We start from the raw sequence: 22,640 nt of genomic DNA, 5'->3' as shown, positions 1-22,640 counted from the left end.
TGTGTTAAAGAACACATAAAAACAAGCTACTTACATTTTTATCACTATAAACTATCAGAATTATCTCATTCTAATTTCAAAATGTCTATGTATACACCAGAGTAAAAATCTGACATATATACACACCTATGTAGTCAAGTCCTAAGTTATAATCATAACTCAAAACTCCTGGCTGAAATAAAGACTGTCCAATAAACCATACGTAAAAAGTGTGTCAAAATATTTAATACATTTCATACATTCAGGAAGTTCAAACCACGGTTATATTCCAATAAGGATCACCATTTGGCAACCATGGCAAGAAGTGATTCAGGCAAGCGTCACCGATGGGTACTCTAGCTCATGGTGCAACGTGAGGAGTCACATGATATTTACATATTCTCAACGCTCTCTCTATAGATACTTGTTCACTACAAAGGGTGAAATAGTCACTTTATTCTGGGAAACCTGGAAGACAAGCGATCACAGTTAAAGTCACCAGTAAGGACACAAGTGCCTACTGGTCTGAGGCACCAAGAAGACATCAGCGTTACTCATGCTGTTTTCCTATCAAAAGAAACCTGGATCTGCTTGTGATAGAACATCAGACAAACCTGAACTGAGCTACACTTTACAAAATCACTGGTTTGTACTCTTCAAATATGTCAATGTCCTGAAAACAAAGGAAGACTGAGTAGGGTGGGACAGAATACAAGCTAGGGTAGAATAAGTGGCAGCCTAAACTCGAATGGCAGCAGTTGGAAAAGAAAGTAGGAAACGTGAAAGGTACTGCAAGGTATTACATCACATCCTGAGAACTGACTGAATATAGATGAAGAAAAAAAGAGTCATGAATTACTCCAGGGTTCAAATCTGGAAGACTGGAAAATGGTAGTGTCATGAACAGGAAGGCAGGAGTTCCATTTCGGATATATCACAAAGCATCAAGACTTCCTGGAGTTATACCATTAGTATTGGTATGGAGCTCAGTACAAAGTTCAGAGCTAATATTTAACTGATTGCTAATGTCCTCTATTTAAAAATGACAGTCCCCCAAACAAACTCATAGATAAAGAAAACAGACTGGTGGTTACCAGAGGGGAAGGGGGTCAACCGTGGTGAGAGAGGCTAACTAGACTTTGGGTGTTGAAACTTTGCAGTGCACATAGACGTTGAATTACAATGGTGTACACCTGAAACTATATCATGTTATACCAATTCTACCTCAATTAAAGAACACCTCGATAGCTCTGTTAGTAAATAAGAACCCTCAAAAATGAAAACCCAAAACAAAAAAAGTCAAAGACCTATGGGGAATATTTCAGATGCAGCGTAATCAGGGAGGGCTACCTGGAAAGATTATGTCTGAGACCTGAAAGCTAAGAAGTCAGCCAGAGCCAGAGGGAAGACTTTCAGGCACAAAGACGGAAAGGAGATAATTGCTAAAGTTGCTAATTTTTTCTGATCCACAATCCAGTCCACACATTGCACTTAGCTGTCATGTCTATTCTTCTTCATTCCGGAACAATTCCTCAGCTATCTTTGTCTTAAATGAAATTGACGTTTTTGAAGAGTAGAGACCAGCTGTTTTATAGAAGGCCCCTCGTTGAGTTCGTTTGATTTCATTCTCATGATTGAAGTTACATGTTTTTGACAGGATATACACATCACCTTGTCCCATTACCGTGATATTAAATTTGATCATTTGATTAAAGAAGAATTCCAGATTTGTCCACTGAAAAGGCAGCTTTCTTCCTCTTTTAATTAGTGAGTAATCTGTGAGGAGTTACTTTAAGGCTTGTAAATATCCTGCTCCTCAATAAACTTTTAACCAGACACATCATGATTTAAGTAAAATCACATAGATTTTACTTTAACAGTCAAGCAAAGGCTGTGACCGTTTTGCCCACATCGAAACGGTTTGCACCTGTTATAAAGGAGGGATATGAGACTGAGCTGAGAGCCTTACGAGGCAGGTCTCAGGCGGTGGTGGCTACATCATTTGGGGCATTTTGTAATTTCCGACCATAGACACACACTTACAGAAACGGCAACCCTGTTGTTATACACATTCCATCCAAACCAGAAACTGTTTATGTTCACATAGCTGTGGGGTCAACAGCTGCCCAGCCAACTAAGCGGTAGGAGTCTATACTAGCCATTCAGAATGATATAATGCGATGCGCTTAGCACCAGGCTTCATCAGCTTAAAAAGTCCCACATTCGGAAGAAAGTTCCCCAGGCCCCTGGCCTCCACTGTTCACTTGCACTCATGGCCGAGCGGAACTCTACCTGGTGGAGATGTCCGAAGAAAGCCTGGGCCTGGGCTGTTGAGATAGCTCCTCCAACGGGCACAGGTTGCTTCTGAAAGTCCAGACCATTGGTTTGTGTGCCTGCAAAGCAAGCAAAATAACCCACCTCTTAAAAACACAAATGCAACTGAAATGAAGCCAGAGACGTCAGTTACCAGTATTTATCGGGCACTAGTTTTGTATAAGCACTTTTGTAGGTACCTCCAAGGAGGAGAAGGGATTCAAAAGAAAGAGGAAATACAGCAAAATGATTTCTCTTCTAAAGGCAGGGCTGCAGGACTAGTACACAAACTCATTAATTAAGCTTAGACCCAGAGACAAAATATAAGTCAGGTAGTACAGTCAGAGGACAGTGCTGGAGAACTCAGCAGTGACAGCACTGCCTGGAAGGGTGGCTCAGGCGAGCCTGACACTTCAGGTGGCTCCAGGAAGAGACCGTCATCATGTCCCGGCTGCTCAGAACGGAGACGGTGCTCCAGGTGGCCCCGAGGTTCTCTAGCCTGGCCCTTCTCGACATTTGGTTGGGACAGAAGCCAGTCACTGGCAACTTCGACAAGAGTAAGACAGATTTACTCTTAAATGAAATGCTTTAATAAATGACAACCTGCTGGCAAAGGCAACCACTTACATGATGAACAAAATCATTTTACTAATTTCTTCAATCCTAAACATACATTGCTTCATATTTCTACCCAGCAAGGGCTCTACTATAATTATAATTTTCTAAACGTTAAAGCCAGTGCTTTTAAACCACTTATGCTATGATCTGAGGTTAGAATAGGACTAACTTATGGGAGGACATACCACCCTAATACCCAGAAATACATTACTCTACGGTATGTAACACGTTGTTCTCAAATTATCACACCCAGTTATTATTTAGAAACAGCCCAAATACTTCCTACAGGAAGTGCAAGAATCATCGTGACACAGGTCTGCAGTACCGCCCTTCCATTTCCTCTCACGGAACACCCCAAATTCTTGTTCCTGCCCGTGTGTGCGCACACACAGCGTACAAGCCAGAACCTTAACGCAGTATTTCTAACAGGTGCTGACTCCTGCCATTACACCTCCTCACTAATTTCTAGCAAATGTATCACTTTTCCTTAAGCTAATTACGCAAGGAGTGCGTACACATATTTCAGCTCCTTACAATCTCACGGTGAGGTGATTCTCTTCCATTTTTTTCCTAAAGTTTCCCATAAACAGGAAACTATAGAACTATTTAGACATACAGTTAATGAAATTAAAAAAGTACGTGCTTGTGTCAAGTAGTGAGAAACTCGTATGAAGTAAAAGGTAATTAGGGTCACTTCTAGAAGCCACATACAGAAGTTTCACTATCTTAAAATCACACATTTTGTCTCTATGTCTGTGCAAGAAATCATTACTTACACGAACTCTGTAAGGCTGTGCACCACTGGACAAATATGCTTCAGTAATACTCAATAAATCAACAAGGCTAACGGAGGGTGCGACTTTGAAAACCAGAGACAAGCACTTAGAGATGAACACATCCCCAATTTAGGACATCTTCCAGAACCAAGCATTTCACTCTTATTGAGACCAAGAAAATTCTATACACGGATTCCCACTTTCGAGTTCCCACAAAAATGGTTAACAAGCCCCTGCAAATCACAAAACACTAAACAACACAAGACTGACTGATTTCTGGGGTCCCTGGTACACAGCCTATTACAGTGTCCTACAGTGTCCCTGGCTCTGCCTCTGGGGGGTGGCATAAAGGTATGGTATCCAAAGCTAGTACGGTAAAAAAAAAAAAGCAAAAACTTTCAGACAACCACTTGGATAAAGAGAGATTTAGGATGCAAAGGCAGGTTTTTAAAAAAATAAGGTGATGAGGCTCCATTGGGAGGTGAGGGGTAGAAGAAAGCAGGTATGACACAGAAATCATTCTTGTAAAATATAAAGACCTAAACTGAGCTGAAAGAGAGGAAAGGAAAACACACATACACACACACACACACACACACACACTACTCAGACTTGAGTATGAAGACAGTATGGGGAGACAGGGTTGTTGGAGCCAACACCAAACGTGTGCCTGGAAAAATAGGAAAATCCAAACAAGAAACTGGGGGAACTAGCAGATTGGGGGAGAAGGTGAATTATGCAAGGTTAACATAAGATGCAGTTTCAGAAACCCTGACAAAACATCTAAGAAAAATGATCCAGAAGGCACTGAGAAACGAGAAGCCAGAGCTAGAGCTTCTATAAGGCTGTCACTAGAACAGTATTACAGACGTGAACCCCCTGATCTCATTGGTGAAGAGACAGAGATTAAGGAATCTTAAATGAACTGCTCAAGGTGTCAGACTAGAAGAGCCAAGACAAGGAATGGATCCCCTGGTTCTAATCACTTACAGCAGAGACAGGTAAAATTAGGAGAGCAAAAATGTGTTATCAACTAAGAATGGCTATAAGAGAAAAGAAGGTTGAAGATAAGAGGGCACCAACAGATGTCAAGTCAAAGAGAGCTAGAGAGGCAGTTAGAAAAGTGGAAAAAGTCCCTCACGACTAGTGTGCCTCAGGAGCCAGCGAAGAGAAAGCTACAGGGTGGGCTAGTTTAATACTGTCTACGGTGCAGAAAAGAGAAGGAAGTTCCGAGAAAGAAATGAACCCAAAGAGAATAGAGGAAAGGTAATAATAAACGTAAGACCAAAAATTAATAAAACAGGAACAAAATACATAATAGAAACACCAACTTGGTTCTTTTAAAAGAATCATATAACTTACAAACCTATGTTAAAATGGAAAATAAGAACTGGAACAATAATTGAGGATAACAAAAATAAAAAGAAAACTGGAACAATAATATCCCAATACCATTAAACTTAGAAATAGATAACTCTAGAAAATATAACTACCAGACGACTCAACAGAAACAGGAAAACCCAAAGAGTCCCATAGCATTTTGAAAAAAAATTGAATTAATAAGTAAAATCCTCCCCAAAGTGAAAAGCCTAGACAATTTTACCTGGTTCACTCCCCAAAATCTAAGGAAAAAATAATTCCAATTATTATCCAACTTTTTCCAGAGTTTAGGGTAGTGGGAGGACACAAAATTCTTTTTATGAGGCCAGCAAAACCAAAACCTAACAAAGTATGAAAAAGGAAGAAAACACAAGCCAGTTTTATTCATAAACATATATGGAAATATTCTAAGTAGTAATAGCAAAAATAATCTAGTAAAATAAAATATTGTACTTACTCCAGGAATGCAAGGTTGGTTTGGAGTTTTAAAAAAAAGTCAATTAATATGATTTGCCATATGTGTTAAAGGGGAAAAAAATCATACAATCACCTCAAAGGATGGAGAAAAAGCCTCAGATAAAATTCAATATCCACTTATGATAAAAATTCTAGGTGGCAAAATAAAGAGAAACTTCCTTAACTTGATACAGAGTAACATTAGAAGCATTCCCTTTAAGATTAAGCCAGCCACTGGAAAGCTTCACCAGCAAAACAAGGCAAGGAAAGAAAACACATGAGTTGGAAAAAAGAATCAAAACTCTATTCTCAGATGATTTGATTGTGTATATAGAATATCCTAGGGAATTTAATGATATATTATTAGAATAAGAGAGTTTAACAGGTTACAGCACACAGAATCTATTGAACTATAACAAGTCCTATAAATGAAAAATTATACAATTTTACTCAAAAATAATAAAGAAGACATGAATAAATGCTCATTTATTAGAAGAGTCAGCATGGTACAGATGTAAGTTCTTCCCAAACTGATCTATCGATTCAAAGCTTTTTCATATCAAAATCTCAAGTTGTTTTTGTTCTTTTGTTCTTTCTTCTCTTTCTCAGGGTGGGAGGTGTGTAACTGAAAGGCTGATTTTAAAATGTAAATAGAAGGGCAAAGGGCCAAGATGCTCTTTAAAAGGAGAAAATAGAGAGACTTGTACCTTCAAGACCTGAAGACTTACCACAGAGCAACAGTAATTAGGACAGTGTGGTATTAGCACAAGGATAAACAGACCAGAGTCGAGGGTGTGCAAACAGAGCCACACACATCTTAGGACACTAGAAACGTGATGAAAGATCAGTGAGGAAAGGATGGAGTTTTCAATAAATGGATAACTAGGTAACTATTTGAAATTAGGTCTGTTTGAAATTAAGTTATAAAAATGAAATTAGGTCAACTCATAGCATACCAGGAAAATAAATAGAATTTCAGGAAGATTAAAGGTCTACATATGAAGTGCAAAGTTATTACATTTTTAGGAGACAACAAAAGAGAATATCATTATAACCTTGGGAAAGAGAAGGATTTATCAAGACCCAAAATGAAAAAATACACTTTTAACGACTTTAAAATTAGAAGTTTTGTTCGTCAAAACACTACATGAAGTGAATGAAAAGGAGAAAATATTTGTAATACATAAAAAGTATCAGTATTCAGAACACACAAAGAACTGCTAAGGATAAAAAAGGTCAACCCAATACAAAAAAATGGGCAAAAGAAACGAATAGAAATTTCACAAAAGAGGAAACATAAATGGCCCACAAACACAACCTCCTTGAAACCAGGGAAATGCAAATTAAAACCGTAAGAGATACCGTTATATACCCACTAAATTGGCTTGGATTACGAAGTTGGTTAATGTCAAGTTTTGATGAGTCTGAAATGTTTGTCCACTTTTGGATGCAGGCAGGACACACTGGTACACATGTGAGGGACACTGGCTGGCAGTACCACTGAGTACCACGGAGACACGTTCAGAAATAACACCAGTACGTAGACAATCTGAAGACTTTTTCACACACATGCATCAAGGGAGAAGTACAAAATGATATACACCAGTAATGTTTATAACAGTAAAAGCCTAAAAATAACCAAAAGTCCATCAATAGAATGGATAGAAAAATTGTGATACATTCATATAATGGGATATTATATCCAGTGAAAATGAATTACAAATATATGCACTACCTTGGATGATTCTCAAAAACATAATACTGAACAAAAGAAACCAATCATAGACTATATACACGTGAAAACATTTTTGAAAGAAAAGCAATGTGACTATTAACACTAAATCTGGATGATGGTTACCATCCTGACGTGTAAAAGAAGGGGATATGATCAGGGTGCCTTCTGGGACATGGTAACACTATTCTGTGGCCAAAGAGGTAGACACATGAGTATTTAAACCACACATACATGTTTACATACAGTTTTTACACTTACTACTTTTACAAATTAAAATGGAAAATACCAACAATGACAAAACAGTTGCAGTAACATTTTAGGGACATCTAGATTGCAAGGAGCAAAGAAAAAGGCAGGTGGTAGTGAAGCAAGGTGGTGTGAGTGGGGCTCATTCCTTAGTGAGTCTGGCGGAGGTGGGAGGAAGACAGGGTAGTTCAAAGCGGGGGGGGGGGGGGGGGGTAGAAGGAAAGGTTTATAGCCTGATGAAGCCTGAGCAGCCCTAAAAGATGGAGGGGAAAGATTCTGTGGGAAGGGATACACGGCAGACACAGAACAAGACGGGGTTAAACGATGGGGCAGGGACCTGAAAGATGCAAGAAGAGACAGAATTAAGAGTGAGGAGTAGACAATGAAAATGATTTCTTTCTTAGATGCAAAAGAAAAGGAGAAGGTGGGTAAAAAGAGAGAGAGAAAAAAGGGAAAGTGACGCGGAGGGAAGAGGAGGGGCTCAAGTCAGACAGCTACACCGGTGCTACTAGAAAAGGAGCAGGGATTCCGTTTCTAGCATTATTTCCTGAGGAAAAATGGGTAGAGCGGCTACTTTAAAAGTCTGTATTATTCAACCATTAGAATGGCTGTTAACAGGGGGAAAAGGAAAAATCACAAGTTTTGACAAAGCTGTAGAGAAAGTGGAATCCTTGGCCACTGGTTTGGAAACTGTACGATGGTCCGTCCTGCTGCTGTGGCTGGTTCCTCACAGCGTGAAACGCAGCTGTGACCCGAGTCCACCGCGAGGCAAACACCCACAGGAGCTGAAATCAGGTTCACAAATCCTTGGCCGTGACTCACGGTGGCACTGGTCATAAGAGGCCCGATGTGGAAACAACCCAAATGCCCACTGACACAGGACCGGATAAACACACTGGGACACATGACGCCATGGAGTATCATTCAGCCACAAAAAGGCAGGCAGCGCGGACACGGGCTACGACAGACACGAGCCTCACGAACTCACACTAAGGGATGAAGTCAGACACGAAAGCCCACACGCTGTATGACTCCATCTAGATGAAATGTCCACAGAAACAGCAGACGTGGCTGCCGGGGCCGGGGGAGGGGAAAACGGACAGCAACTGCTTCATGGGCGCGAGGTTTCCTTTCGGGTGCTGAAAACATCTTAGAAGTGGTGGTCGCACAACACTGAATGTACCAAATGCCACTGAACTATTCACATCGTTAGTTTTACGTTATATGCATTTCAACTCAACTAAAACAAAACCAAAAACGAATCTGCAGCTCCAGGATAAATCTGACAGCACCAGTCCTGCCGCCCCATTGGTTCACTTGCCAGTAGTAGCGGGCCTCGCCTGTCTGATTGGCCACTTCAAACCTGCTACAGGCCAAGTCGTGTGAGATTCACCGCAGTGGAACTGTGTGAAAATAAAAATCACAGTTCCCTGAATGAGGGCTGGAGAGGTTCTGGGACACGGAGTTTGTGAAGAGCTGTCATTCATCACTCAGCAGCTGTATACTGGATTTCACTGTCCACTTTATAATGAAAATCATTATATACTTCTACTTCAATTAAACCTATATAATAAAGAAAAAATGGTTTTTTCCCCACACATTTCTAGTTGTCTGCAAATTTAAGGCAAAGTGAAGTTTACCAAGACTAGGCTAAATTTCAGGCGCCCTCAGTAAATAATGACAATATCCGGGCCTGTCACCACATTACCTTGACAAGCAAGCACAAATTCCACATGAAGTTCCCAGAGTCAGGCAACCATAACAAATAACAACAAAAAGATCTTCCAGGAACACTAAGCCTGTGTGTGTGTGTGCTTGCGTGCGTGCATGTGTGTGTGCACGTGCACACATGAACCTTTTTCAAGTGAGCCGTCGTAAAACGGGAGGAACCTGGGATAATGGCGCTCCAGAAAGAGATCACTTAGAAAGTTCTGTTACTACAAAAGCAAGTTTAACAAAAACGGATGCTGTAGATAAGCTACATGATGGATGACTAGTCCATGTGCTAAAACCGTCCACAGCTATTGTACTGCACGGTCTTCATCTCCTCGGGAAGGGTATACGTTTTAGAAATGCTCTTGCGTTACCTTGTCGATGACAGCACGTCAGTCATGCATGGCAAGAGCCCTATGAATGGTTAATGTTTATTGAATTATTAAGTCTACCTGGATGCAAGGTACTATTAAAACAGATTTTTATTAACTTTATTCTCAACTATAGAAAAACAAATGACTTGTGACCTAGCAGCTATTGTGGCCAAGTCTTTTTCAAATAACTTAAACATGTCACCTAAAGGGAATACTTTGAGGACCAAGAAAAGCAGCAAATCCCTATGCTAAAATTCTAATGTCGTATTAACATTTTTGTTGGCAAAAAACCACACACAAACAAACAAACAAACAAAAAACACCAAACATTTACTCTGCTCCATCTTTCTCGGGCCTCCTAACCTAGTCAAATACTCCTTACTCATCCTTACCTTTAAAATGTCAGCAGACTAAGTGGGGCAGTTCCCAGCCTTCTTTAGAAACACGAAGAAGCCCCTGCAAAGCTGCAGTGAAACTCTTTACCCCCTATTTCATCTGGTGTTCAGGCTCCTTTGCTCCCAATCCCGCTTACACTGCTGATTTGTCTGGACGAACAATCCAGTCCAGACTTGACTGCACTCTATTCCCTGGCTCCCTTTTCCCGCCATCACAGGAGCTTTCTAATGGCTGCTGGTCCTGAGCGCGTCCCTGTCCAGAGCGCTTCCTTCCCTTCCCTTCTACCCGAAAGCTTGTGTATCTACATTCATTGCCCACATCGATCTTTACCTCCTTCACTCTCCCATTTCTCTACCTTAAAAACAAGGGGCGGGGGTCCCCTGTGCCTAAGTGGCTACCTCATGTACCAGTGCTCTGAAGACACAGCTTCCTTCTCCTCGGGATCCGGGGTTCCTTTCTCTACCCCTCCTCTCCTTCGCATATACACATACTTGACCTCCTCTCCCACCCTTACCTCCCCTTTGTTTAGCATCTCCCCCAATAATAAACAGGTACAGAGCGCTCATCTACTTGCCTTCATGTATACATCAATCCTACGCAATGGAGTATGATTGTTTATCTCCATCTTACACCTACGAAGACTGTGGCACAGAAGGAAAATAATTTGCCCATAACACAACCGCGAAGTGAAAGAACGAGGATCTGACCGCAGGCGGTCTGAGCCCTTAACCACCGCGCTTACAGCTCCCGTCACATGCGTCACCTACATTCATCATTCCCCTTCCTGCACCATTCGCCGCTTTATCCACAGCAATTTCTTTCCCTATCACTTACCTAAAATCTTTCCAAAGGTAAGTCCTGTCAAATCCAGAAGTCACATTTTAAGCTTCCCAGGTCTGGACTTCCCTGCGGGACCTGAGGAATTGAACAGCAACACCATAAACTTGCTGTCTGCTTCACTCTGACCTCCGTGGTTGCCCTTTCGTGTGTCCAGTGGCAATTCCTGTGGTGACGGAAATGTTCCACACATGTGCTTCCCAATATGGTATCCACGCGCCACATGTGGCTGCTGAGCACTACCAGTGTGTGGCTCGCGTGATAGCACTTTTCCTTTCATTTGAACAGCCAAGGCTGCTGGCCGGGCTCCCCCTGGGCAGGGCAGGGCCACAGGCAGGCTGGCCGGGCTCCCCCTGGGCAGGGCAGGGCAGGGCCCCTGCTGCCGCCTGCAATGCTGAGCAGAGCTGTCCATGGTACCCCTGCGGCTCACTGCACTCTCTGGCCGCCTCCGCACGCTGCAGGCTTCACAGCCACGTGGCAGCCCCGAGCTTTCCTCAGGAACGTCCCTCTATCTTCAATGGATCACTTCGTCACCTGCAAGCACCCCAAGGTACCCCAAATTCAACATTCAGAGCTGAACGCATCACCGCACTGTGGAGTCTACTCCCTCCTCAGAGAAGGCACCACACCTGCCCGGGGCCCAGGCCACACACAGGCGTTCACTTCAGGTCACTCCTTTCCTTCCTTCTTGTTTTACGCCCTGTCAATCGCCTCTCCCTCTCCGCAATGCTCATTAAATCTGACCCTGAGCTTTCACTGCCGCTGCTCTCAGCCAGGATGCTGTAATACTAGACCTAATTGAAAGATTAATGACGTCTAGTATTTTTGCTTTCAAGAAAGATGTAAAGTATAACATGGCTGGGAAATTCTTTTATGCCTGTTAGGAAAAAAAATCACAAAAAAGTGACACGACAGGAAACTAAGCTGCCCTCTAAGGGAGAGGGGAAAAAATTATAGACCATCTCATACTCTGTGCCTAAAGCGGCTTTTTAGATACAAATCCTCTTATCAGTGTCCCAAATTTCTATTGGCTTATGAATAAAATCGAAATTAATACTACCTTTAAAATTCTAAATTTGTTATTAGGTTATCTCTTAGTGAAAGGATCAATTTTCATTCATTCAACAAAAGTATACTCTTAATTCAAATGCCACTTAGTATTCTTGCAGCTTTAGTAATTATAGTTCCCCATCCCAAACACCTGAAAAAAGAAATCCCAGATGCCTGAATGGGCAGAGTCGGGCAAGTTTCTCCCCCATGGCTCTCAGAATCTCTTAGAGGCCAGATCCTGTAACAGACATCTGCCAGACCCCTGAGAACAGTCATGTGCCGCCCACTGTCCCCGAGGCTCTCTGCGGGCTCGGCCAGTGTCAGCGTCCCCTGGGGCCACCCACTATTTAACACTGGACTCTGAAGGAACTCTAAGGGAACTTGGGAGTGGTGTTTCCACCCTCAAGGCTTGTAAGAGCCCTTTGGCCAGCCCAGAATACAGTCCACACAATCAAATATGTAATAAACTTACAATAATAATCATAATAAAAGCAATAGGAGTGTTAGAAATGGCCCTTGGATAAACCCAAGTTCAAAGGGAAAACAGCCCTCCTGAGTCTGGAATCTCAATTGCTCCACTGTTTTAATGAGAACTTTATGTGAGGTCTGCTCCTCAGTGAAATTCTGAGGCTTCTGCTGAAAACACTGGTGTCATATCTGGAAATATTTTCTCACACTTGTGCTGGATTACAACACCCAGGGTCTTCACTTAGTATGAAGAAGAGCAAGTTCGCTGGAGCCTGGTCTTTCAGGCTCCTTTCTCTCACCTTGGAGAAAATCCTGTCTGACTGTGCTCTCCGATGAATGTCATTTCCTCAGCCGGCCATGGCGCAAATAAACCCCTCAGAACACTACACCACTGGTTGCTGGGAACTTCTGATAGATTATTGGAATGTAGTTCATAATGTGTATTAGGTTGCAGTAATAAATTGCTTTGACCTTTTCAATTGCGGGAAAGATCTTGATATTATCCTGGGAGAAAAAAATCATCTGAATGAAAAATCAAATGAACAAGGAAAGGACAGGGGGTCCTAACTCTATCGTAATTCACGTGAAAAAAGAGTTACATTTAATTACCTCACGCTCAATGATCAACAGGTGAGTCAGCTGCTTTAAAGTACCTTTTAATATTTCAAACACAACAAATTATCAGGAAAAAATAACATTTACATTAAAAATTTTTAATCTAATGTCATTTTATTTTCATTAGTTATAAAAAAATAATTATAATAGGCTGATGGTGAGTTTCAAAATAACGATAATAAGCTGATGGTAGTGGGATGCTACATTGAACTCTCTAGAAGAACTGAAATACGTCTCATTCTGAGGGTGAGTAAATGATGCAAGACCTAGAAATCCCAGGACACGATGGAAAACACCTGAGGGCGTTAGTTAGAGGGCATTAGGACAGATCTCCTCCTCCCACCGCAGCTCCTACTGTTTCTTCATGCTGAAACATCCGGGCATATTACCTACCACCATGGCCTTTACATCCCACCCGACCTTCCAGGCCCAGCTTAAACCCACCTTTTCCAACGCTTTCCCGGAACCTCCCAGCTAGAACAACTTCTCCCACACTCAGCTCTCATGGACGCATGCATTCTTCTCATGAATCTCCTAGTACATTTTCCACACAGGTGTGTGCTCCATAAGATAAATTTCTTGAGAACAAAACTAGTATTTTATTCCACTTTAGGGATCCTACTGAGTATAGCACAGTACCTTACACATTAGAAGCAAACCTAAGGGACAGCACCGCTAAAGCAAATAAGAGAATGGCTCGGCTCCCTCTACAGACCTGTGTGACTTTTGTCAAGGACTAAACATCTCTGAGCCTCAATTCTCTGATCTATAAAAGAGAAAAATACTGCCTCACATGGTTGTTTAAGGATAAAGTGAGATAATCTATACAAAATGCTTAACATGTCTAGTAAATACTTAATGACAACCACTAATGTAGCCACATAAAAACAGCCACTAATGTAGTAGTATGAATCATTACTTTAGAATCAGTTATATTTATAATTATTATTTTATAATAAATGACTTTATAATAAATGTCAAATAATGGAGAAGACTTCAATTGGGCAATGGCTCCCAGAAGAGCTTTCATTTAAACATGAGGAAAATCATTTTAATCTGTGTTGCTCCTAAGGCAGATTTCAAAAGGACAGCTAACAGAGCTGTATAACAGAAAAGGCAGTATCAAAAACTACTGTTCCCTCTCAGTGGATGAGCCCTGGCACAGGTAGCTGACCATGCGTCTAGGAGTACTGATGAAAGAAATCTGCCTTTTGATTAACAGTGAACAAGGCTTTAAAATTTGTCCAATATTTCTTTACATCAAAAAATGCTTTGGTTTTTCCTACTAACGTTTATAAAACTTGAACACTTTTTTACTTTTCAGCTGCCATCTACAATACGGTTGATCAGATTTAACTTAGAAAATAAAGTACTATGATAGGCAGAACAATGGCCACTCAAAGATGTCCACATCCTATTCCCCGGAGCAGTGGACAGTTGCCCTCCATGGCGAGAAAGGGTTCTGCAGACGTGCTTAAGGGAAGGGCTTGAGATGGGGACGTTTGCTCAGTTATCTGGGTGGACCCAGTGTAACCACAGTGGTTCTTGTGAGAGAAAGAGGGGGCAGGATTGTCAGAGAGGTGTGATAATGGCAGCAGGGTGTGTGCGTGAGTGCGTGTGTGTGCGTGCATGCATGTGTGTGTGAGAGAGAGAGAGAGAGAGAGAGGAGAGAGAGAGCGGAGAGAGAGAGAGACGAGAGGAGAGAGGAGAGAGAGCGAGAGGGAGAGAGAGGAGGAGAGAGAGAGAGAGAGAGAGAGAGAAAGAGAGAGAAAGAGAGAGGTAGAGAGAGAGAGAGACACTTGAGATGCTGTATTTCTGGCTTTGAAGATAAAGAGGCCATAAACCAAGGAATGCAGAGGGCCTATAGAAGCGAGAAAAGGGAAGGAAACAGATTCTCCACAGTTCCTCTAGAAAGAACACCCCTTCCGACACCCTGATTTTAAACTTCTGATCTCCAGAACTGTAAATTTGTGGTTTACGCAGCAATTTCACTGCTAGTTACATACCCCAAAAACCTGAAATGAAGAATTCTAAGATACTGTATGTCAATGTTCACTATAGCATTTCCACAATAGCTGAAAGGTAGACATAACCCAAGTGTCCATCAACAGATGAATGGATAAACCAAATGTGGTATTTATACACAACAGAGTAACATTCAGCTATACACGCTACAACATAAATGAACCCCCAAAATATTATGCTAAGTGAAATAATTCCGCCACAAAAGGACAAATACTGTATGATCCCACTCCTATGAAATATCCAGAACAGGCAAATTCATCGAGACAGGAAGTAGGTTAGAGGTCACGGAGGGCTGGGAGGAGGAAGAAATGGAGTTACTGCTCCTCCAGGGGCAGCCCATTCTTGTGCACAGAACTATGTGATGAGAAACACCATTCCTAGTCCCGCTTACCCAGATGGGGTTTCTGTTGAGATGCTATTATTTTGGCAAAATCATGCAATCTTCCATTTTCTTCACTCCTGATCTTGGACTGCCTGAGCTACTCTATGAAAGGTCATGTAACCTTGTTAGCTAGGTAAGCTACACATTCCTTTTCTGTCACCTGGGCCTGTGGCTCAACAAGCCCATTAATCCCTTATCTATTTATTTATTTTAATCAATTCCTTTAAAGCAACGGTGTGAAAACTCATTCACTCTAGTCAAACCCTCTGAATCCCCTTCACTGGCTCTCTGAGGCGGTGCGAGGTAAGGAGAGGCTCGTGTCTCTGCACCCACAAATTGCTAAACAGTTCTCAACTTATCTTCCTTATCTGTAAAGGCAGCATGCCGGGACTACGTTACAGGAGTCTGAACAATTGTGACACGAAGCATATGAGGTAAGGACGTTAGTAGGAATTCAAGAAACAGTAAGCACTCCCCCCAACCCCCGCCGGCCCCTCCGAGGACCCCTCAACCACTGTACTGAGACATGGGACATCTGAAGCCAGCTACTGCGAACCGTCCTCCTTTGCCTTCTCCCTTCCACCTCCGTTTTCTGTCATTGTTTAATCTTCCCTTTTCCTCCCCAATTTTAGAAAAAGGGGTCTACCTTTGTCCATTTCAAAGCTAACCCTCCATTGTGTACTACTCACCCCAGCCCTTCTCAATTGTTTTCCTTTCTTCAGTCTCTTTCTCTCCGGTGGTTCCTTCCACCTGGTCTATACACAGTCAGTCAAATTGCTCAGAGAAATACCACTATGGCACTTTCCTATCCCTCCTTTTCAATTACTATTATCTACCTTGAATCCACCATCTGTATATGGGTCTTACCTCTTCACAGGTTGCTAACTCTTCAGATACTAAGAGCATCTCATTATTCGCACTAGCGTCTTCTAATAACACCAACTGCAATATTTTACATACAGGACAAACACTTACAGAGTAACTAAATTAACAAACCTAAACTATAGATTTTCTGTGAACATATAAGGACTATTTGACAAAAGCACATTGCCAGACTTAGCTGCGCAACTTAAATCACTCTGGCAGGAGAAAGGCAAAGAAGCAAGATAACACAATCTTAATTTCATAATATCATTCTCCTTAAAATATCACAAATCAAAATTATTTTTCTAGAAATGTTTAAAATTGTAGTAGTCTACACAAAAGTATTCATATATTCATTACAACAGAACAATCTGCAGGTTTGTTAATATGTTTAAATAAAAATCAATTTGTAAGCATGTAATTATCTGAATCAAATGTAATTTTATACCCAACATATCAAATATGGTAATTTAATATGGAAACTGGAACTCCAATGCATTTTGATGTTCTTAAGCTAATAAACTGCCATCAGTGGGAGATGCTAAGAACAGCTGACAAATCAACATCCAAGGTTTCAGTTATTCTCAAGGGAATGTAAAGGTCCACACCACAGAAGGAATCTGGAATTTCAGACAGGCATCAAATGCTACAGTTGACAGACAGGGAGTGAGTTGCTTTGCTCCAGAGTTAGGATGGCTCACCATCCCACATTTGATCCAACTTCTATATATTATCGTATTAGCAGGAACTCTTGTGAAAAACCAATGACATTTTTCTCTATTTGTAGGACAAAGGGAAAATCAACCGCCACTGCTGGTGATGGAAGCAGAGAAGCCTAAGAAAGTACCAGTTCTTAGCCACAAGGTCAGAGTTTTAGACATTAAACAGCGAAGTACCAAGTTGAGAGAACTGAGCTCCGCGGTGGGAAGGAACTCGCCACACATGCCGCGTTAAAACTGAAACTGCTAGGACAGTGCTGGGCTCCCCAGAAGTCCGATGGAAGGGACGTCAGCGTTCTCCAGGGGATCTCTGAGTCTGTTTCTCTTCCGGTAGGAATGCAGGCCTCTTCTGGAGAGGTGCTTTTTAGGTGGGTATCCTACTCACTCTCGCGAGCATCCGAATGGGATCGACTGTAAACTAGTGCCACAGTTAAGCTGGGTGGTCAAGGCACCTACACTGCCAGAGACCAGCCAAGGAAAGATGGGGCTCAAACCGGGAACAGAGAAACCACAGGAAGGAGACTGCTGCCGACAGTTCCGACAACGGAAGCAGCCCTCGCCCTTCCCGGGAGGTACGACCGCAGTCTACATGGCTGGCCCTTGAGAGTCATGCTGAATGCAACAGGGAGCCCCAAAGCACGGTCTCACCCAGAGGGGCAGCTATGCATCAGGAGTGAAAGGTTAACGAGTAGAACAGTTCAGAAGGAAAGTTATGCAGGCAGGAAGCTGCTCTATTGGTTCAAACTCATCTGCTTCACATTAAAGCCTGTGTGGTCAGAAGGGTAGGAAACAAAGAGCGTTTCCAAGAGTGACGCCCGTTCTTAGCATCCCCATAGGTCGGCATTCTCTGAATGACAGGGCAAGGGGGCAAGGCTCCCTGCACGCGAAGCTTCGGAAACTCATGTACGTTAGAAACCGTTACTGTCTGTGTATTCCTGCCCATAATTCCCTTCATGTGTTTGAGTAGTTTAATTTCTGCCTTTCCCGGAAACTGGGGAAGCCCCTGTACCATCTCAGCAGATGATAAAGACACGAGTCACATGTCCTCAGAGCCACGTGCTAAGTGTGGGCTGTGGGCAAGCCCCCTTTGCGGACTTACCTTTCCTCTCAAGGTGCCTTACTTTTCTCACTGATATACTAATTTTCTCCTGATAGAGGCTTTAATCAAGGCAATTTTAAAAAGCCACCAAATAACAGGACGCACTAGAAATAGGTGTGTTTTGAACTGTCTGCAGACACTGCCATGACCCCTATCCTTCACGGTGAATGTGGGCTGAGTCAGGTTTCTGTTCTGTTAACACCTGTGCCAGGTGCATCTTTGTACTAAACCGTGAGTGCGTAGCCTGCTCTGTGCCCCACGTCTCCGCTAATGCTCACGGGGACCTACGAAATGTTACCCCCATCTTACAGTTGAGTACGTTAAGTCTCAAAACGATTGGGGACCTGCCTGACGTCACACGAACCCGTAATTCCTGCCCAGAACTCCCGCACCCATGGGACCCCTGTCTGAGCCGCTCTGCAGTTTCTCTGCCCGAGGGCAGTAAAAGGGTTATGTGTCTTCAGCAAACACAGTCCCAGTTCCTTCAGGTACTAAACTGTATCTGACAACTCAATACTCAATGGGTCTTTATTTGCCAACTACGAGTCACAGTTAAATGGCAGGATTCTTCCTTTAGCTGTATGAAAGCTAATTCAAAAGCTGGATCGCAGAAGACTCTCTTACCAGTGCTGCCATCTCCACTCTCCATAGGCGATTTACTGGTTTCTGACGGATTGTTCATTCTTGAGTCTGCAATAAATCAGAGGTGAATTAGGTTTTGAAAAAAGTGGGGATGTGGTTAGGGAGGCAAAACTGTGGCAGAGGAAAGGGGTGAGGATATTGACTAATGTCCCACAGTCGGAGGATGTAGCGTCAACGCTAAAACACTGGAAACTGCAGTCAAGTTTATCTGAAAGAAACTAAAGGTTCCCTTAACCCTGACAGGATCCACAAACAGTCTTTCTAAAGAATTTTAAGATTCTTCCAAGAAAAATAACAGAAATCTAACCTAAAAGATTATAATACAGAGTCTGATATGTAAAAGGAGTACATGCTCTATAATGTAAAGCATAAAATATGTTAAAGAAACAAAGCTGGGAGGAAGCCCCTCACAAAGGAAAGAATGCTATTCCCAAATCAAGTTTCTTTTCTCCTAAGCAAAGATATTGGTGAATTATGATCAAAACAATACACTGATAATCTTGATAACAGACTGGACAGTAATTCAATGTAACAAAATAAAAGAAAGCATAGCTAACAAAAATATCTCCACGTTCACTCCTCCCGCCAACAAACTAAACGTGTGTCAAAATGAGAAACCAGTTCAAGAAGTTGCACTACGACGCACGAGAGCTACATCTAACAATTTCAGGAGCGAATCACAACCACACTCACTTACAAACTATACTACCTGACATCCCAAAGGAACCTGAGGCTGTGGGTTGATACTTTTTAGGGTTGTCTGCTTAATGGAGATTTTCACAGCAAAAAGTTTTCGTCAAGCTTATTAGGTATCTCAGAAGATATGTAAGAGAATAGACAAGAGCAAGTCTGCTTTTCTTCTACCTCTTTAAGGATAAAAATTAAATATACATTAAATAGATCTTATTTTACTTCTATTGCAAACTCAAACTTCGCACATTGATAAATCAGACAAGTTCATTATCAAACAAGTTCTGCCTTTCCTCCACCGGTTAAGAAGCATTTAACTACTGGCTAAATGGTTAGCAGAGAATAAATACTTTAACCATATTGCATTTGATCTTTGACCGAAGAGCACATTTTGTCATTTGTTTAAACAAGAAATCAAAACGATCACAAGGAGTCCCGGCCACGTCGCCACCGTGGCAGCTTCCTCACGCCCACGGGATGAGAAAGTGTCAGAAGTCCTCGCCCCATGGATTCCGCTTCCCACCCGGAAGTGTGGAACAGCTGTTCTAACAATGTTGTAAAGAGACACCCGTCTTATGTGCTTATGCAGTTCCATCCCATCTTTGGTTTGTTCAAACACTTTGGTCAAAGTGTTCAAACTCTACGTCTCTGGTCATAAATGAGGGTAGTTCTACCACTTCCTTCCCCGCACTGTCCAGAAAAATTTACATATCATCTGAAAGCATATTAAGGTTTGAAAGGAACAGGTGTACAACTTAGTGAGAATCAGCTTTCTGAATGACTTAACCAAAACCTTACGAAAGTCAACGAAGATCACAACAGATGGAACAGAAGAAACTATTAAGCACACACCCCGCTCAATCCTTCCTTTAGAATGTGTTTTAAAAGAAAGTGGGAAAAATAACGAACCAGTTAACATTCATAAAACATTCACATCTTCCACATACCATAAAAATAAAGTAGGTATAATTCTTACCGAGTCCTAAGCCTGACCTTGTATTATCCCATTCATATCCCAATTTCCACATCCATAATGAAAGATTTTGTCACAGGTATTCTATGTGAATTTTCTAAGGATTTTCTATTGAATTGTCAAGAGCTTCAAAGACTTTTAACAAAATTACTTCACATACAAAATAACAAAAAAATAAAACAAGATTCTGATTAACTGTACAACAATGAGAAGACTTTAAAAACTGTTAACTGAAAAGAGAGATATAATTTCTAATTCTAAAATATAATGCTAAGAATATTTTAAAGAGGTCTTCTCTTTTCCTTTCTTGAGTTCCCAACTTAGTAAGAGTAACTGTAAGTAACTTCTTTTTTGGTATTTGAAGCGTTTCCTCTCTGAGCATCTTGACCTGAGTGCACAGAATGAGTCGGAGCTGCCCTTGACATGTTTGTTGTTCAGTCACTCGCCCTTTCGCGCGTGGCTTGGACCGTGCTATGCAGACATCGTTACCACCTTGGGCTTACGTCGTGCCTTCTGCGCACAAATTCAAACATTTTCAGAATGACTGTTTTATTCTGTCCTTGGCAACTGTGAAGGTGATGAGGGCAGCCTCAATTTTTCAAATGGGAAAAATGACTTACGGGAAAAATATCATTTGCAAAGGTTTGTAAGATGTCAAAGTCCTAGAGGTCACAGCATCTGACCGTCCAGGTGACCAGAGTAACCTGAAGAGGCCTCAATAATATTGCATACAGACAAAACTCAACACAAAATGTGGCCCTATGAGCCATCATATATCTACAAACCAAAGCGCCTGAATCTGTTTTAAATCTTAGTCACTAAAGACAGTTTATATATTCAAGGCAGACAGCCCCCCACCCCAAAAGGCTTGTTGTTCTATACGAAAAACTCTAAAAATTGGCTTTCCAGCACTTAAAATTGTTTTCTGAAGAAGTTAATTTTTTTTTAAAAAAAGGCTAATATTAGCCAAAATTTGACATGAGTTCATAGTTCCTAAAATGTGGAAATTGATCACCAGTCCGATGGCAGTAACACTCATGCTTAGGGGAGCAATTCTGCACTCTGGCTCCACCTTATTTTTCACTAAGTACTCCTGGTTTTTATACAAGACCTTCGAATTGAGTATGCAAAACATTTTTATTAACATGCACATATTATTTAGGTACACCGTAGACCTTGTTTCAGATTTAGTGTTTTTAGAACTACGTGAAATGCTCTCAATAGAAATTTCCAAAAAGCAAAAATGTCCTCCACTCCAGTTGAATTGTAAATCCACACTATTTACTGAAAATACCCTCTGAAGCAGAAGAGCTAGTGGTCGGGAGGGAGGGACCCACTGTAAAGGCAACGCGTGTGCTCTGCCCCCCTTCCCAGTGCGCACCTCGCCCCTCCCCCAAGCTGGCTGCACGTGGATTGAGCACGTCTGCGGAGTCAGCCCGCAGCTGTGTCCACATTAAAGCTCAGAAGGAAGAGCCGTGCTGGTACCCACCTGGGACATAGTCGCTGCAGTCCAGCATTGCTGCGAAATCTTCTAGAGGTGCAGACAGTCCAAAGCAAAGAAGAAACAGGTAGCGGGGGGGGGGGGGGGGGGGGGGGGGGGGACAGAAGGTACGACTGTTTCTGACAACTCTGAGAGAAGGAGGGTGGGAGGTGGAGAGTGGATTAGGGACGGGAGAAGCAGAACACTTCCGTTACACCACAGCAATCTTCAGCTGAAGAAGGAAACTTCAGTTGCTCAGAGGAGTTTTAGTCTCTGCCACCAGCTAGGCCTGACATTGTCAAGGCAACTGAAGCATGAAAAGTTCCCCTTTTTGTAATAAAATAGAAACAAAGATTGCAGCTGGCAGTTTCCATAATGAAGCTTAATCAGTATGCGCGTGATTAGGGCCTTATGCAAATCTCTCCTCGTTAGCACAGCAGCCCGCACTTTGAAGTCCAGAACAATTCATTTACAGAATACACTGCAAGCACTCCCTGCATAATTTAAATCACTGCATAAATATGTATCAGTCCATTTGCATATTAATTGGCAGTGCATGGAGGGAAAAATTATCTCCTGAGTGCCAGAATAATAATTAGGAGGATAAAATGAGATTTCTTCCAATGGCCTGGCTCCTCGGACCTAACTTGAGATAGTGCCGGGGGAGAAGGGAGAGGCAGGAGACAGAGTTCTGTTAAAATGCCACTGAAATGACATGTACAAATTAGAAACAACTCTACAGACTTAAGCACCTTTAATCTCATTCCTGCTGCCAACAATGACTTCAGTAATAAGAGGATTTGCAAAACC

The 22,640-nt window shown here is 42.0% G+C and overlaps 1 protein-coding gene across 1 annotated transcript in view; it reads right to left on the bottom strand.

Moving 5' to 3' along the window:
- The window catches only part of POU2F1 (POU class 2 homeobox 1), a 53,614-nt gene extending 31,714 nt beyond the window's left edge, over nucleotides 1-21,900 (bottom strand). The window contains 3 exon segments of the mRNA XM_033092311.1: nucleotides 2,272-2,372; nucleotides 18,670-18,735; nucleotides 21,840-21,900. Coding sequence (XP_032948202.1) covers nucleotides 2,272-2,372; nucleotides 18,670-18,735; nucleotides 21,840-21,867 — 195 coding nt within the window. The 5' untranslated portion in view covers nucleotides 21,868-21,900.
- Nucleotides 21,901-22,640: the final 740 nt, after the last annotated feature.

Source organism: Rhinolophus ferrumequinum, chromosome 22, assembly GCF_004115265.2.
Source record: "Rhinolophus ferrumequinum isolate MPI-CBG mRhiFer1 chromosome 22, mRhiFer1_v1.p, whole genome shotgun sequence".
NCBI lineage: Eukaryota > Metazoa > Chordata > Mammalia > Chiroptera > Rhinolophidae > Rhinolophus > Rhinolophus ferrumequinum.
This window is presented reverse-complemented; position numbering and strand designations above follow the sequence as displayed.